A 14,760-nucleotide genomic window follows, 5' to 3' on the forward strand; every position below is an offset into this window, starting at 1 on the left:
AATGTCATGAGCAAGCCAGGTACAGTGTTGCTCTATCATACATAGAACCGCAAGGATGTGATAAGCCCAGGACTTGAAGCTAAGGCTGCTACCGTTATAATATCAGGACCAAGACCGGGCTCAGTTGCGTGCTGGGCCACACAGTGCGGTGCTTTACTTAATAGGGAACGTTGACTGGTGGATGGTGCAGGATCTTATTCATGCAGATAAAATGAGACTGTACTGGGGCAATATTTATCTTTCCATACGTCTGGGGGATAATAAAACCCATGGCCTCGCCTTGAAGAAGTTCTATTGCGTGTGTAGTAGAATGTGCACCGCCTGTGTTTTTTTCAACCAGGGGCAACAGCAGCAGTATGGCAACAACAGCATTTTAACCAAGCCTTTCGTTATCCGTCAAATCGATGAAGTATTCTGATTGCGTTCAATGTCCACACATTATTCGATATAAGCGTAACTGTAAAAGAAATCCTTTTTGTAGCATTTACTGCCATTGTTACCATGATGAAGCACATTTGGGTTCATTACTGAGGGTATGCCCGATGATGAGGAAACAAGTGCTGAACATATATATGGGCAGTCGCCCATATGCAATCAACGACTATATCTTGCTCTTATATACTGTCAGTCAATTCATTGTAACATATTCAGTTTTGGATCAAGCACCCTTACACCAGCACTGTCAACTTTCTAATAAAACTATATCTCAGTAAACAGAGAAATAACATGGTCATGCGCTATCTTGATCAAACACATTGTTCATTTCTGCTGCATACTTGAAAAAATTGAGTTTACAATAGCAGTTCATTCAGCGAGTTTTTCTTGAGATCGTCTAATCAGCGGTTTTTTTCAAAACAGCTCCGGTAGCAGCAACAAGTGACGTGATTTAGTCACCTATGCAATTAGAATGGAGAAGCAGTAAGTAGCAATCTTAAAAGGCGCTGAGTTGAGATTCTCTATTTTGCGACAAGATACCGTACTTTTGGATTGGCGATTGGCGACAGACGAACACGAGAGGCCTTTGGCCCGGCCAGGTGATATGCCAACTGCTGCTCAAGATGATTTCCGTGACCCTTCTCCTATTCAGAGCTTTCAGTATATATAAAAAATGCCTCCATCTGATGCTTCAAATGATACGTTGGTGTCGGTCAAAGGCAAGACGTTTCATTTTTTGACTTCCCTCGATGTTTGTTCATAGTCAAAGAATAATTATAGTAGTTGATTTCGATAAGTAAGCGACATCAGCGCTTCTATTCCCGACAGAAGACTCATAACTAGAAAATGAACGTTGTACTTTTGCAGGCTTCCTATAAGCCGAATATAATTTATAAGTGCATTCCATTGCATACAATAGATACACTACGTAACAGGCTAGAGCTAATGATTGTAGTATACGTGTAAATGTAAAGTTTTAAGATGTGTAAGCTAGTCATGTGTTGTGCTGTGATTGCTTCATTTAAAATTTGTTCGACGGTTCTTTGCTGGTGGTGATGTTGTTACTAGGTATAGTTTCGCTTATGAGTATCGGCAACCGTAGCGGACCTTCGGTGAAGGTGTTGTTGTTCCGATGCCGTCGAAGCAACAGAAGCAGTGAGCGTTTGAAACGAAGGGGACGGATTGGTCGTTCTTTATATTGTTCCTTTGTCTAACTAGAAAAACAAAAATGAGAATGAGTGGACTGTTGCGCGCAAAGTATCTCCGGAATATATGCGATAAAACAAAAAGAAGACACTTAAAAAAGGTGTCAAAACTTACAGCCGATTCGAACTCGTGCTCTTTGGCTGGTACCATAGTCGATATGTAGGTCATAATCCTGCTTCTTCGCAAAATTAAGCACCAATAAAAAGCCAAAGTAGTCAACCAGATTGGTTAAGGTGACATAGCTACTAAGGTCGTACTTCTTTTTCTTAACCTCTTCCAACAACAGGTCTTTCCACAGCAGAGTGTAGCTTTCAAAGCGACAAGATGCATGTGACCGCGCAATTCTGAATCGTTCCGTGTACTTTGCACTATATCAACACAAGTGAGATTGTCAGTGGTGGAAACAAAATAGATAACAAATAACAGTAGGAAATCGTTGCTGCAGCTCAACTCACCCTCACCTATGTCGTCAATGCTTGAGAATAATGGCGTGCCCACAAATCAAAGACTTTCCCTCCAGGCAATATGTTTCTCGCCGACCTTATACTTTCTTGCTAGCCCAAAATCAATAAGGTAAACCTTGTTCTCATCACCGTCTACCCCCATGACAGTATTGTCGGGCTTAATGTCGCGATGCAGGATGCCCTTCGAATGAATGAACTCCAGCCGCCGCAACTAAATTTCCAATGCAATTGTGAACTGCCCATATCAAATAAACATAATCTACAATACTTTACCAACTGCAAGCCCAAAATACTAACTGTTTGTAGGGAAAACGACTTGTCACACATCTCAAAGAGTCTTTCAAGAGAGGCTAGAAGCAGGGAGTTGTTGTTCAGCGTATATCTTTTTTTCTCTTTACAGTTTATGACGCTTATGTAGTGTACTTACCACCCATCAAATCCATAACTAGAGCGTTATGTTTGCCTTGAGTACCAAAGTACAACGTCTTGGGTGCTTGGCAGGTCCCCCGCGTAACAAGATCTTCATAGCATCGATACTCGCGGTACAAGAGCAAGCTCTTCTCTTTAGCTTCCACTTTGGCAGCGACAAGCTTGGACTCTACGGTGTCCACAGCTTCAAGTACAAGATTAAGTGTGACTATTCAGAATTTTGATCAATCATGCATCCATTCGTTACTCACCAAGATACACTTGGCCACATGCTCCTGCTCCTAGCTGCCTAAGGAGCACGAAGCGGTCGTTGTCGACGGTGGATGGAGACATTGTGTTTACGAAAAAGCAAGTGGAGACGATGAAAGAAGGGAAAAATGCCAATGAAAGAACAATGTATCACAGCAATGCTTTTATATGCATCGTTTTTCTCTCTATTCTCAAAGCAGACATTCAAACAGTGCCCTCATAAGATTGGATGCATCAATAAGTAGAAGTATGTACTGAAAAAGGAGCGCTTCATTTACATAATCGTCTCATACCGCATGGTTGGATAACAGGATGATACTAGAGTGTTTATGCAACAAACGCTACCTGTTTCCCTTTAAGCGGACTAGTTCGCTCAAGCAACTAGCAGCACTGCGCGTTTTTCGTCCATTGTTCCGTACTCGCCATCCAAAGGCCACTGCTTACTTTATACTTACCATCTCGCAACACTGTTCCATCGATTACAGACATTGATGAGATCTGCAAATAGCTGTATCAAGAGCACGATTAGCAGTGATGTTGCAGTACGTCGTGCTTACAACCTCATTCTCTGAGCAAGCGTGTGATTTTCTACTAAGTACATGTTTGCTGTTACACTCAACGAACGTCAACGAAACAATTCCGATGCTGCGGAAAACCTGTTTCCCTTGCAAGAGCATATGCATACTACCCTCACGTTTGTGTTGGGTTATGTTTTGAGGCCGATGTAAGCGCATACAAAGAAACGATCCAGGCCTATCCTTCTATTACTCAGTTGGCATGTATCCGACCTGCTTGCGACGGCAGCCTGCCTGGATATATTTTCTAGCCGTGTTTGCTGTGCATGACCACAGCTGCTATGGACACCACGCTAGGACCCCCAGCGTGCCAGATGCACTTCTTAGTTGTCGACATGTGATCACCTGTCGTAGCGAAGAAAGTTTTCCCACCATGATCGCATAGCCGATGATTTATTGTTTATGACCCCCCTCCCCTTCCCCCCAACACTCGCACGCACGTAGAACGTGATTCATTGGTTTAAGGCTAGTTCGGATTGTTCAGTAGGTTCTATCGATGTTGCGGGCTGCGGTATTCCTCTCCGACCTTCCTTTCCTTACGCCATCAATGCTTGCTGTTGCCAATCATCAAGTTGTATGCCACCACAAGACAAGCCCTTTATCGCGTTTTATGAACCGACGAATGCATCACTATTGGGGTTTCCCTGCCAGCGCTGCTACCAAATACCGCGCCTCGTTAAATCAAGGAAATCGTTGCATGACGGGTACTTGTGATTACTTTTCAAAGCATTTTGTTGATTCTCTGCACAAGGACGACGCTGATTGCATTTTGCTATTCGTTTTTGGTAGATTGAACCCCTGAATGTCATGAGCAAGCCAGGTACAGTGTTGCTCTATCATACATAGAACCGTAAGGATGCGATAAGCCCAGGACTTGAAGCTAAGGCTGCCACCGTTATAATATCAGGACCAAGACCGGGCTCAGTTGCGTGCTGGGCCACACAGTGCGGTGCTTTACTTGATAGGGAACGTTGACTGGTGGATGGTGCAGGACCTTATTCATGCGGATAAAATGAGACTGTGCTGGGGCAATATCTATCTTTCCATACGTCTGGGGGATAATAACACCCATGGCCTCGCCTTGAAGGAGTTCTATTGCGTGCGTAGTAGAATGTGCACCGCCTGTGTTTTTTTCAACCAGGGGCAACAGCAGCAGTATGGCAACAACAGCATTTTAACCAAGCCTTTCGTTATCCGTCAAATCGAGGAAGTATTCTGATTCCGTTCATTGTCCACACATTATTCGATATAAGCGTAATTTTAAAAGAAATCCTTTTTGTAGCATTTACTGCCATTGTTACCATGATGAAGCACATTTGAGTTCATTACTGAGGGTATGCCCGATGATGAGGAAACAAGTGCTGAACATATATATGGGCAGTCGCCCATATGCAATCAAAGACTATATCTTGCTCTTGTATACTGTCAGTCAATTCATTGTAACATATTCAGTGTTGGATCAAGCACCCTTACACCAGCACTGTCAACTTTCTAATAAAACTATATCTCAGTAAACAGAGAAATAACATGGTCATGCGCTATCTTGATCAAACACATTGTTCATTTCTGCTGCATACTTGAAAAAATTGAGTTTTCAATAGCAGTTCATTCAGCGAGTTTCTCTTGAGATCGTCTAATCAGCGGTTTTTTTCAAAACAGCTCCGGTAGCAGCAACAAGTGACGTGATTTAGTCACCTATGCAATTAGAATGGAGAAGCAGTAAGTAGCAATCTTAAAAGGCGCTGAGTTGAGATTCTCTATTTTGCGACAAGATACCGTACTTTTGGATTGGCGATTGGCGACAGACGAACACGAGAGCCCTTTGGTCCAGCCAGGTGATATGCCAACTGCTGCTCAAGATGATTTCCGTGACCCTTCTCCTATTCAGAGCTTTCAGTATATATAAAAAATGCCCCCATCTGATGCTTCATATGATACGTTGGTGTCGGTCAAAGGCAAGACGTTTCATTTTTTGACTTCCCTCGATGTTTGTTCATAGTCAAAGAATAAATATAGTAGTTGATTTCGATAAGTAAGCGACATCAGCGCTTCTATTCCCGACAGAAGACTCATAACTAAAAAATGAACGTTGTACTTTTGCAGGCTTCCTATAAGCCGAATATAATTCATAAGTGCATTCCATTGCATACAATAGATACACTACGTAACAGGCTAGAGCTAGTGATTGTAGTATACGTGTAAATGCAGAGTTTTAAGATGTGTAAGCTAGTCATGTGTTGTGCTGTGATTGCTTCATTTAAAATTTGTTCGACGGTTCTTTGCTGGTGGTGATGTTGTTACTAGGTATAGTTTCGCTTATGAGTATCGGCAACCGTAGCGGACCTTCGGTGAAGGTGTTGTTGTTCCGATGCCGTCGAAGCAACAGAAGCAGTGAGCGTTTGAAACGAAGGGGATGGATTGGTCGTTCTTTATATTGTTCCTTTGTCTAACTAGAAAAACAAAAATGAGAATGAGTGGACTGTTGCGCGCAAAGTATCTCTGGAAGATATGCGATAAAACAAAAAGAAGACATTTAAAAAAGGTGTCAAAACTTACAGCCGATTCGAACTCGTGCTCTTTGGCTGGTACCATAGTCGATATGTAGGTCATAATCCTGCTTCTTCGCAAAATTAAGCACCAATAAAAAGCCAAAGTAGTCAACCAGATTGGTTAAGGTGACATAGCTACTAAGGTCGTACTTCTTTTTCTTAACCTCTTCCAACAACAGGTCTTTCCACGGCAGAGTGTAGCTTTCAAAGCGACAAGATGCATGTGACCGCGCAATTCTGAATCGTTCCGTGTACTTTGCACTATATCAACACAAGTGAGATTGTCAGTGGTGGAAACAAAATAGATAACAAATAACAGTAGGAAATCGTTGCTGCAGCTCAACTCACCCTCACCTATGTCGTCAATGCTTGAGAATAATGGCGTGCCCACAAATCAAAGACTTTCCCTCCAGGCAATATGTTTCTCGCCGACCTTATACTTTCTTGCTAGCCCAAAACCAATGAGATAGGTTTTCACTTCATTGCCGTTTACACCCGTAACAATATTGTCTGGCTTGATGTCGCGATGGAGGATGCCCTTCGAATGAATGAACTGCAGCCGCCGCAACTAAATTTCCAATGCCAACATATTAGTTGTCTACTTGTGGACTGCCTATATCAATAAACATAATGAGCAGATACTTTACCAATTGCAAGCCCGAAATACTGACTGTGTGCGTACGGAAAACGACTTGTCGCACATCTCAAAGAGACTTTGAAGAGAGGCTAGAAGCAGGGAATTGTTGTTCAGCGTGTGTCTTTTTTTCTCTCTCTAACAGTTTATGACGCTCATGTAGTGTACTTACGACCCATTAAACCCATAACTAGAACGTTATATTTGCCTTGAGCACCAAAGTACAACGGCTCAGCTGCATGACAGGTCTCCCTCGCCACAAGATCCTGGTAGCATTGCAATTCGCGGCACCAGACGAGCTCTTTGCTTGAGCTTCCACTTTGGCAGCAACAATCTTGGATTTATCAGATGCCACAGCTGCAAATACAAAAGGTAAGTTGATCCATGCGTCCATTAGTTACTCACGATGTATATTCGGCCACATGCACCTACTCCTAGCTGCCTAAGAAGCATGAAGCGGTCATTGTCGACGATGGATGGAGGCATTATATTCACGAAACAACGTACGCCATAGAAAGGACAATATTTTGATATAAAGAGATGTAAGAGATGGACTGGGGTGGTTTCGCTCGCAGCAATGCCTTTTGAATTTTCTTGCAAGGCCAAAATCAATGAGATAGGTTTGCGCGGAACGGCCGTTGGCGGCGGTAGATGGAGGCATTCGACGATATGGTTGAGCAGTATCACATTCAATCTGGTTTGCCATGCTTGCGGGTGCGCCATCACAGGACCTTGACATTGTCGCTGAAAGAAAAATTCTTCTCCCCGATACAATCCATTGGCATGACCTTCCAAAAAAGCTTGTCAATGACAGGTTTAAACAATATTCGTCACCCCAAAATTTGCGATGGATGATCTTTAGCGCGGCCGGGTCCTTGACTTTTCGGCCTTGTCGCAGCACAAACGTTAAAACAGTACGTAGCTGGGTTGTTAATTATTGGTGGTGATGGTAATATCAGGTCATTGATGAACTGCCTCGCCACTTGGATAGAGACGCATCCGGTCTGGGCTTGGATTGCACAAACGGTTTAAGCCATCAGCCACAATGACCGTAGCAGCAATAGTGAATCGACGAGGACAGGAAAATGGCTTGACACAGCAGTGAGCTTGACAAGAGAAGCTGTGGGTCTTTGGGGGCGAGCTGAAGCAAGAAGTCATCCGGTAAAAGAGCTTGAATAGCTGGTACATGCCAACATATGATAGCAGTCATGACCTCCAGAGAGGTAGACTAGGACAACTCCATGTGTGCGTCCTATGTAAATAGTAAAACCGCAATGCCCATGAGCTTCAACGCATCTGACAACAGGTACACATCGTCCCTCTTCCCAAAGTCCTTACGATCAGCCTGCTACTGACGACACCGCCAACAATGAATTAGCTTTTAGAGCGTGAACCGTGAGGACAATAGATAAGTAAGCTGAACGTATACAGACTATAACCCAGCCACTTTATCGAATCACTTTTTGCAGTCATTCACCCTGTGCCCCCACTCATGCCTCAATTTTAATGCTAAAGACAACTTACAATGGTGTTTTGTTAAGATCGTTCGAGGAGCTGTAGTTGCATAAAAGCGGAGATGACCAACGTGGACTCACACAAAACGTCAAAGAAGAAAAGCGAGACCAACGACAGGAGTGCTCTCATTTTGACAGCTTTTGATGTGCCGCATGGTCAAACAAAAAAAAAAAAAAGAGAACCAAAAATCTGAGTTTCTATTGACAGCACATGACAGTCTTCACTGGCAATAAGCAGTGGTGATGAAAGGAGGGCGGTCAGCAGATCAACCTGAACGAGCCTCAATCTTCCGCGCATGAGTTTCCGGTCTCGAGTCATTTTTTTCCTGTTTGTGCACCATCAGACTTTTTGAAGAAGAAACTGTTGTCGCGATAGGCTTTGAGTATAAGAGCAAGTTATTTTTTTATTAGCTTTTGCTTACAGTATGTGTACTATTGTAGGAAGGTAGGGCGGGTGGGGGGGGGGTGGGTATATTAAAGCAGAGACAGGTGAGCTGAAGACGTCTCGATCGGGATTTGTAATGCTGCGCAGCACTGCAGTTTCTATCCATTGTTCTTTTTTTCACTGACGCGTTTTTTTCGTGACAACTTTCGCGTAGCTGATTTTATCTTTACGTTGTAACTGTTGCTGCTGTCGTACCCAGAGCTGTTACGTTTTTCAAGTGCTGCTGCTGCTATGCGTGCACTTCGCCGCAAGATGACGCCGTGCTCTCCTTCTGCTGTGTCATCAACGCATTGACTGTCTTCTTGCTCTATTGTACTGTGCGCGACAGGCGTTGCAGGCGGTGTGATGATGATGATGGAGGGTTTGATAGAGGTATCGGATGGCGGTAATGACGGCTGCTCTTCTTTTACTGATGTCGTCGCATGCATCGTCACCTTTGAATCGTGTTGTTCGCAGCAGCATTGACTTGTGTCAATTATTTCGTCAAACAGTTCTTGGTAGGCTTCGTCGCTGAGCTTCCGATGCTGACTGCAGTGGCTACTACTGGTATTGTCATCATTGTCATAGCTTTTGATGCTGCTGCTGGCGCTATGATCCTCATCGTCGAGCCATTTGTCCTCTGTCTTGAAGAACTCTTGGGTCTTCAATACGAGCTCTGTTGTTGCAAAGGTGAACTCTGAGTAAGCTGCTTGATCCATGACTGCGTGTTTTGAATCGGGTTGAGTGGAAGAAAGAAAGAAAAATAGAGGACCACAGGAATAATAAGATAATGGAAAAGGGTGGTAGTTTCCTTTTTCGGGAGTTGGCCTGTCAGCTGTTGCACTCAACTGTCAAAATCCAGCTGCGTGGGACAAACAAAATGCTGCATGACTCCGGCTGGTGTGTGGATCCTGAACTTCTATTTTCTCTGCAATGACAACCTTTGTTTACCTGATGGGTGTTTTTTTTATTGGGTCTAGAGAGATGAGGAATGATGCAAAAAGTGTGTATGTATAAAATAGGTAGGGTTGTTCATTATGCATTGGTGGATTCCATGTTTTGAAGAGGTGTGAACCGTCCCCGACCGTTGTTCTTGACCAGTCCGGATAACGCTGCCAACCTGCTAGATCGCTTTTGCCTCCGAGCAAACCAGACAAACCCGATACACAAGAGAACAGTCACCATCACCACAAAGTAAATGTGACTGAACGACCCGTCACTGTCGAGATCGTCATCCTCCTCCTCCACTTCCGTCACGTTGCGATCATCATCCGTTACTGCCGGCGGCTGTTCCGGCTGTTCCGTCGCCTTTGCATCCATAATTTCCTTGACCACTTTGTCAATCACGCCCGTGTTGGCTTGTGGCGTGTATGTAGGTGACTGGAATCGCTTGTCCCCTTCGATCGTGCTCTTTACTTCGGCAACCGACGGTAGTGAGACCTTGGGCTCAAGTGACCCTGACAACAGAATGCTATTGGCAATGGCACGGTGGGCGCCTATAACATGACGACACGCATTCCAGATGATTAAAATCATTACAAGTCGCGAAAGGACAACACTCTTCTCTCCAACTTTTCTTCTCATCTGTCTTATCAAGCACAACTCGGATTTACCTCCTGTCAGGTGGACCTTGTCCCACCACAAGTATTCGTCCAGGTCATCCGTACATTGGCCTTGGCACGCTTCCCAATAGGCATGGCTGGCATCCTTAAATCCAAACTCGCTCGGTTTTTCTACCATGTCACCCACCATCGCATGCACATCCACCAGATCCATTTCCAACGCTCGGTGATGCTTGTTCATGCTGGTGACGCTTTTCAGTAGTTGATCATTCAGCTCCTCTGCTGCTGCTTTCCGTTTCTCGTCGCCGTTGAAATACGGCATCATTTCGAGAGGTGGTATGTTGATCACTAGGTATCGATTGCTGCCAAACACTTTACGAACGTTGCGCTGGTTGAAGTATAAAGTCAATCTATAGCTGTTCCGGAATAATTTCTACCCCCCCCCTTCCCCCCTTTCATACATGAATTCATTTTTACCATTTGCGTGCCAATACAATCTACTATACCATCCAATAAGCTGGTAGTGTTATCTTGTTTGAATGCCAGATCGATATCGTTCAATCCAATCCAGAACGCATAGACCGTATCGTTCGGCTCCAAGTCCATGTGTTCGTTATAATACATTTCAATTTGGTCCTTTATGCTTGGCATCGCCCCGCTCGTGTCGCTGCTGAATAAGTCATTATCACACACAGCCCCGTCGTATGCAAAACTGTATATAGACGCATCCCAGCCAACCGCTAGGTTTTCGCTCCAAAATGGCCCGTTACTTAATCGTTGCAAATTTCCGACATCTTTGATTTATTAAAGCCAGTTGAACCGATCAGTGACGAGGATGAGCTTTGTTCTTTTCACCATAACTGATCTTCCGTTTTCTTCTTTTACGGTATAGTTTTTCTTTTTACCTGAATATGAATCGCCAAATACTACAATGTTTTTCACACCAGATGCATTTGATTGCTGCCATAAGAGACTTGAAAGTCCAACGACAAACGGTAACACCCACATGACAAAGAATAAGAGAATATGATAGTCTTCTTTGCTCTTTCTTTCCTCACTTTGTCCGCATTTCGGGTCGGACTTTCCGAACGTCTTCTAATTATAGGATCACCCTTTATAGCTTTCTCTCTGGTTTTTTTTTCTCTGTTCAAAAAGCAAAAGCGCAACAATGTCTCAAGTATGCTCAAATTGCTTACAAACACGCGAGAATCGTTATTTTCAAGGCAAGTTAAACACTTTGGATATAGTTATCTGTTCAAAGAAAAAAAAAGTCCTAAAGTATATCGGTGCGAAACAATAGAACCTACGCGCAGTTACAAAACTTGTGAGAAATGTCGAACCAATCGCAAACGAAGACAGAACTCTTCTTCTACGTCCAATGTACTACAGCAATCCACAGTGACACGAAATGGCAGCAGCCTCGACTTGAACAACAACGACACTACTGGCAACAGTAACAGAAACAACAAAAGTAGTAGCAGCTCGCTCGTAACACTCGAAACGCTATACGAAAACTTTACGACATGGACAATGCATCAACCAGAAGGATACCATTACGAAGCCAGACTCAGCCTAGACGATCCACTACTTTTGTTGAGCGATATGGATATTGCCAAACTCATATGTCACAAAGTGGGCGAGTGCGACACGTACAAATACATATTAAAAACCGTAAATTCATCCGCAGCACGCAAAGGTGTGGCTAGTTTCTATGCCAACTGTTCCCAATCCACAGCACTTGCAAAAGCACCAAGAGTGAATGAATCCATACCGGCAGTGAGTCGAAAACGTAAAAGCAAATACCGCAAACGGTTTGACTGCAAAGGACGCTTGTCAGCAAGCATTGATCGGATTGCAAGACAGGCACATGTGACGATTCAGCATGAAACACGGCATGAACCGCCGGAACCGTCTCGCAAAACACCCAATGAAGTGCGTGAAATGATAAAGAGGGAAGCATTGTTCATGGGTCGATCGGCTAAGGATATTCATGCGCATGTTCAGCAGCAGTATCCAGATGCCAATATCACTCAAGCACAAGTTTATTACTGGTGGCGTGAGTTCAAACAAGATATGCCTCCATCAACAGCAGCAGCAACAACAACAACATCATCGGTGAAAAAGCCAAGGTTAAGAAAAGAGGAGGCATAGGAGGCGATGGCTTCTTCCTTCGACATTTTATCACCAACAAAGCTGCTGTCTATATACACATGTCCCTGCATTCTCTCATTCCTTTCCCCACGTCCCACTTGTCTCTCTGTACATAAATCTCTCTGGTCGTTATACCTGTTGCGACATGCAACAAGCACATTTACTTCCTCATATATACAATCTCACAGATGTATTCGCTGTCCAGCAATAGCATATCATCTAATATATGTCAATACGACACACAAAGGTCCACGATGGCTTCCAGAAACTGTCATACTTTTCTTCATAACGAAGTTTATGTTTGCAAATTCCATTGCTAATTTAACATGCGGTGTGTTGCGTCTGATTTGTCTTAAACACGTTTTAGCCGTGGTGAAGCTTGCAACGTAGAGATATAAATATATACTGCATCATAGCTGCTGACAAGAGTAAGCATATACATGAAGAGTACCCATATCAACTTGTTTATGCTTCTCCAGCCTTATATCACTTCTTTTTCGTGAGAGGGATAGGCATTGTAAATCCAAGGGAGTAGCGGACTAAATTGGGTAAGTCAAAAATATACAAGTTTGATTTTCTCTTTGTCTCTCTTATTATCGACCAAAAGCATAATACACACATGACATCCATCGTTAATTCGTTAGCTGTTCCTTCAACATATCGCGATCAGCTCTACCAAGTATGAAGGAACTCCTTCACCTACCTTCAACTCCCAAAACGATTTCAACCAACGCCTTTGAATCTAACAATGCCACAACACACGGTTTTTTCCTTCTTTTGATAGGGATCGTCTAATCAGTTCGTGGACGATCTGACCGCGACCGCCACACTATACGTCGGCAATCTGTCATTTTATACAACTGAGGAACAAATCTATGAGCTGTTTTCAAAATGTGGCGAAATCAAGCGTATCATTATGGGCTTGGATCGAAACCAAAAGACACCTTGTGGATTTTGCTTTGTTGAGTAAGTTTTTTTTTTTCCTTTTATTGCGACCGTTTCCAACGCGACACGGCAAACCAATTTTACACAGATATATATAAGGGTTTAGGCAAATACAAAAGCTAACAACACTATTTTTTTTCTGTTAAAAAAAAAAGATACTATCATCGTACTGACGCGTTAGACTGCATGAAATACGTCAATGGTACAAAGTTGGATGAGCGTGTGATACGTTGTGATTTGGACCCTGGCTTTAAAGAAGGAAGACAGTTTGGCCGTGGCAAGAGTGGTGGTCAAGTACGTGACGAGTACCGCACTGAATTCGATCCAGGTCGTGGTGGATGGGGTCATCGCATGAGACTCCAACTTGAGCGTGAGCGTGAACAGAAGCTGAAGGAGACGTATGAACCTATCAAGGAGATTCCATCCGGTGCAGAGCAGTATAAGAATCGTATTCAGGATATTTCAGGTAAAAAAATCTTGGATGGAAAAAAAAAGAAGAATACTTTATATTTTTACAATATACTCACTTAAATACGTTTAGGATCACGTAAACGTGAGCGTGATTCGGAGGATGATCCAGAACGAAAGCGATTAAAGGAACAGGTAAACAGTATACCCACTTGTCTTGGTAACAATTCGGTCACTAACCAGAATCCAATCTCTACTGTATGCAGAACCCAAGATTCAGAGAAAATGACGAGGATGAGGATGATGAATAAATAAACTTGCATGACATTGGTGGTTTGGATATCCCTTCCTATATTTCTTTAAAATTTTTACTTTCTTGATCGTGGTGATCGGGTCCATAGAAAAATCGCAGAGGGGAAAGGGTGTATTACATGTCTGCCAGATGGTAGCATCGACACATACTGACCACCACAAAATCGCGCCAAGTAAATGTCCTAAACCAGCAGCGATTGTACCAAACTTATTGTAACTATAATCATCGACTTTGTGGGTGCTTTGCCGATAGAACTATGGCAATTGCGTTCACTTTCAACTGTTAAACGACTTCTGCCTCACTGACACTTATACTACCTCAACTGTTGCATTATCCGTAGTACATATGTGATCTTCTATCAGAACTATCTGGATTACAAACAGCGTAGACATCTTAAATTTTGTTCCCTTGGAATTTCTAAGTTCTACGCATCAGAATGGATTTCGCCATACTATCCATACGTCAAGATAGTCTTTGAGACTTTTGGAACCTTGTAGCGCGTTTCAGAGCAACCATTTAGGCACAACAAAAGAGGGCGAAGATAGTTTTTGATACTAAGCTGATAATCCTTATGGATCAATTCAGCGATCTCCAATAAGTATATTACTAGCACTCAATTTTGGTATGCTCGTTATGAGAAAGCTTGCTTCTTACGTTTCTGAGTTAGAGCCGGTCTTCTTCGCCGTGTACAGGGAGAGCACGCAAGTTAACTTTTCAAGGTGGCAAAAAACTTTGTGTAAAGGGGATTTCGTGTGCTAGGGCAGTACATACTAGTCTGGTTTTGGTGCTATTACAATAAATATATACAAACCCCTTTTCTTTTTGATGCCTCTGATCAACGATGATCGGCTTCAGTCTTTTGGCGCATGTTTTCTTCCTCGTAAGATCAAGTGTACCATCTC

At 43.2% G+C, this 14,760-nt stretch overlaps 7 protein-coding genes across 7 annotated transcripts; 3 read left to right on the plus strand and 4 right to left on the minus strand.

The window, feature by feature from the left end:
* Positions 1 to 1,945: 1,945 nt before the first annotated feature.
* On the minus strand, positions 1,946 to 2,594 carry BDB00DRAFT_317493 (discs overgrown). The gene is made up of 4 exons (XM_053116908.1): positions 2,533 to 2,594; positions 2,379 to 2,455; positions 2,103 to 2,316; positions 1,946 to 2,009 (listed from the first exon to the last, which is right to left on the minus strand). Exons 1-3 carry the CDS (start codon positions 2,546 to 2,548, stop codon positions 2,143 to 2,145), a joined length of 267 nt encoding a protein of 88 aa, XP_052980486.1. The 5' UTR covers positions 2,549 to 2,594; the 3' UTR covers positions 1,946 to 2,009; positions 2,103 to 2,142.
* Positions 2,595 to 3,727: 1,133 nt separating this feature from the next.
* Positions 3,728 to 4,250, plus strand: BDB00DRAFT_317452 (uncharacterized protein). Its single transcript, XM_053116907.1, has one exon. The coding sequence runs from the start codon at positions 3,855 to 3,857 to the stop codon at positions 4,158 to 4,160; it is 306 nt and encodes a 101-aa protein (XP_052980487.1). The 5' UTR covers positions 3,728 to 3,854; the 3' UTR covers positions 4,161 to 4,250.
* A 1,653-nt stretch (positions 4,251 to 5,903) lies between these two features.
* Positions 5,904 to 6,729, minus strand: BDB00DRAFT_787274 (kinase-like domain-containing protein; the record flags this gene model as incomplete). Its single annotated transcript, XM_053120683.1, has 4 exons — positions 5,904 to 6,168; positions 6,348 to 6,475; positions 6,590 to 6,633; positions 6,714 to 6,729. The coding sequence occupies 4 exons, from the start codon at positions 6,727 to 6,729 to the stop codon at positions 5,904 to 5,906; spliced, it is 453 nt and encodes a 150-aa protein (XP_052980488.1).
* A 1,775-nt stretch (positions 6,730 to 8,504) lies between these two features.
* BDB00DRAFT_317522 (uncharacterized protein) lies at positions 8,505 to 9,356 on the minus strand. The gene has a single exon (XM_053116909.1). The coding sequence runs from the start codon at positions 9,196 to 9,198 to the stop codon at positions 8,599 to 8,601; it is 600 nt and encodes a 199-aa protein (XP_052980489.1). The 5' UTR covers positions 9,199 to 9,356; the 3' UTR covers positions 8,505 to 8,598.
* Positions 9,357 to 10,808, minus strand: BDB00DRAFT_317539 (uncharacterized protein). The gene is made up of 3 exons (XM_053116910.1): positions 10,548 to 10,808; positions 10,093 to 10,429; positions 9,357 to 9,975 (listed from the first exon to the last, which is right to left on the minus strand). Exons 1-3 carry the CDS (start codon positions 10,548 to 10,550, stop codon positions 9,515 to 9,517), a joined length of 801 nt encoding a protein of 266 aa, XP_052980490.1. The 5' UTR covers positions 10,551 to 10,808; the 3' UTR covers positions 9,357 to 9,514.
* Positions 10,777 to 12,524, plus strand: BDB00DRAFT_317557 (uncharacterized protein). The gene is made up of 3 exons (XM_053116911.1): positions 10,777 to 11,036; positions 11,147 to 11,264; positions 11,342 to 12,524. The coding sequence occupies exons 2-3, from the start codon at positions 11,210 to 11,212 to the stop codon at positions 12,190 to 12,192; spliced, it is 906 nt and encodes a 301-aa protein (XP_052980491.1). The 5' UTR covers positions 10,777 to 11,036; positions 11,147 to 11,209; the 3' UTR covers positions 12,193 to 12,524.
* A 242-nt stretch (positions 12,525 to 12,766) lies between these two features.
* BDB00DRAFT_819322 (uncharacterized protein) lies at positions 12,767 to 14,079 on the plus strand. The gene is made up of 5 exons (XM_053123220.1): positions 12,767 to 12,871; positions 12,977 to 13,158; positions 13,293 to 13,603; positions 13,679 to 13,740; positions 13,812 to 14,079. The coding sequence occupies exons 1-5, from the start codon at positions 12,812 to 12,814 to the stop codon at positions 13,854 to 13,856; spliced, it is 660 nt and encodes a 219-aa protein (XP_052980492.1). The 5' UTR covers positions 12,767 to 12,811; the 3' UTR covers positions 13,857 to 14,079.
* Positions 14,080 to 14,760: the final 681 nt, after the last annotated feature.

This window comes from Zychaea mexicana (assembly GCF_025766255.1).
Source record: "Zychaea mexicana strain RSA 1403 chromosome Unknown BDB00scaffold_29, whole genome shotgun sequence".
In the NCBI taxonomy this organism is placed as follows: Eukaryota; Fungi; Mucoromycota; class Mucoromycetes; order Mucorales; family Lichtheimiaceae; genus Zychaea; species Zychaea mexicana.

Bases quoted from the DNA above. Each gene is read 5' to 3' on its own strand.
- BDB00DRAFT_317557 (XM_053116911.1), top strand. From the start codon at position 11,210: ATGTCTCAAGTATGCTCAAATTGCTTACAAACACGCGAGAATCGTTAT. The intron at 11,265-11,341 runs GCAAGTTAAACA...GCGAAACAATAG, and splicing joins CGAGAATCGTTATTTTCAAG to AACCTACGCGCAGTTACAAA.
- BDB00DRAFT_819322 (XM_053123220.1), top strand. From the start codon at position 12,812: ATGACATCCATCGTTAATTCGTTAGCTGTTCCTTCAACATATCGCGAT. The intron at 12,872-12,976 runs GTATGAAGGAAC...TTCTTTTGATAG, and splicing joins ATCGCGATCAGCTCTACCAA to GGATCGTCTAATCAGTTCGT. The intron at 13,604-13,678 runs GTAAAAAAATCT...AAATACGTTTAG, and splicing joins TCGTATTCAGGATATTTCAG to GATCACGTAAACGTGAGCGT.
- BDB00DRAFT_317539 (XM_053116910.1), bottom strand. The intron at 9,976-10,092 runs GTAAATCCGAGT...GTCATGTTATAG, and splicing joins CAAGGTCCACCTGACAGGAG to GCGCCCACCGTGCCATTGCC.
- BDB00DRAFT_317522 (XM_053116909.1), bottom strand. From the start codon at position 9,198: ATGGATCAAGCAGCTTACTCAGAGTTCACCTTTGCAACAACAGAGCTC.
- BDB00DRAFT_317493 (XM_053116908.1), bottom strand. The intron at 2,317-2,378 runs GTAAAGTATTGT...TTGGAAATTTAG, and splicing joins GTATTTTGGGCTTGCAGTTG to TTGCGGCGGCTGGAGTTCAT.
- BDB00DRAFT_317452 (XM_053116907.1), top strand. From the start codon at position 3,855: ATGTTGCGGGCTGCGGTATTCCTCTCCGACCTTCCTTTCCTTACGCCA.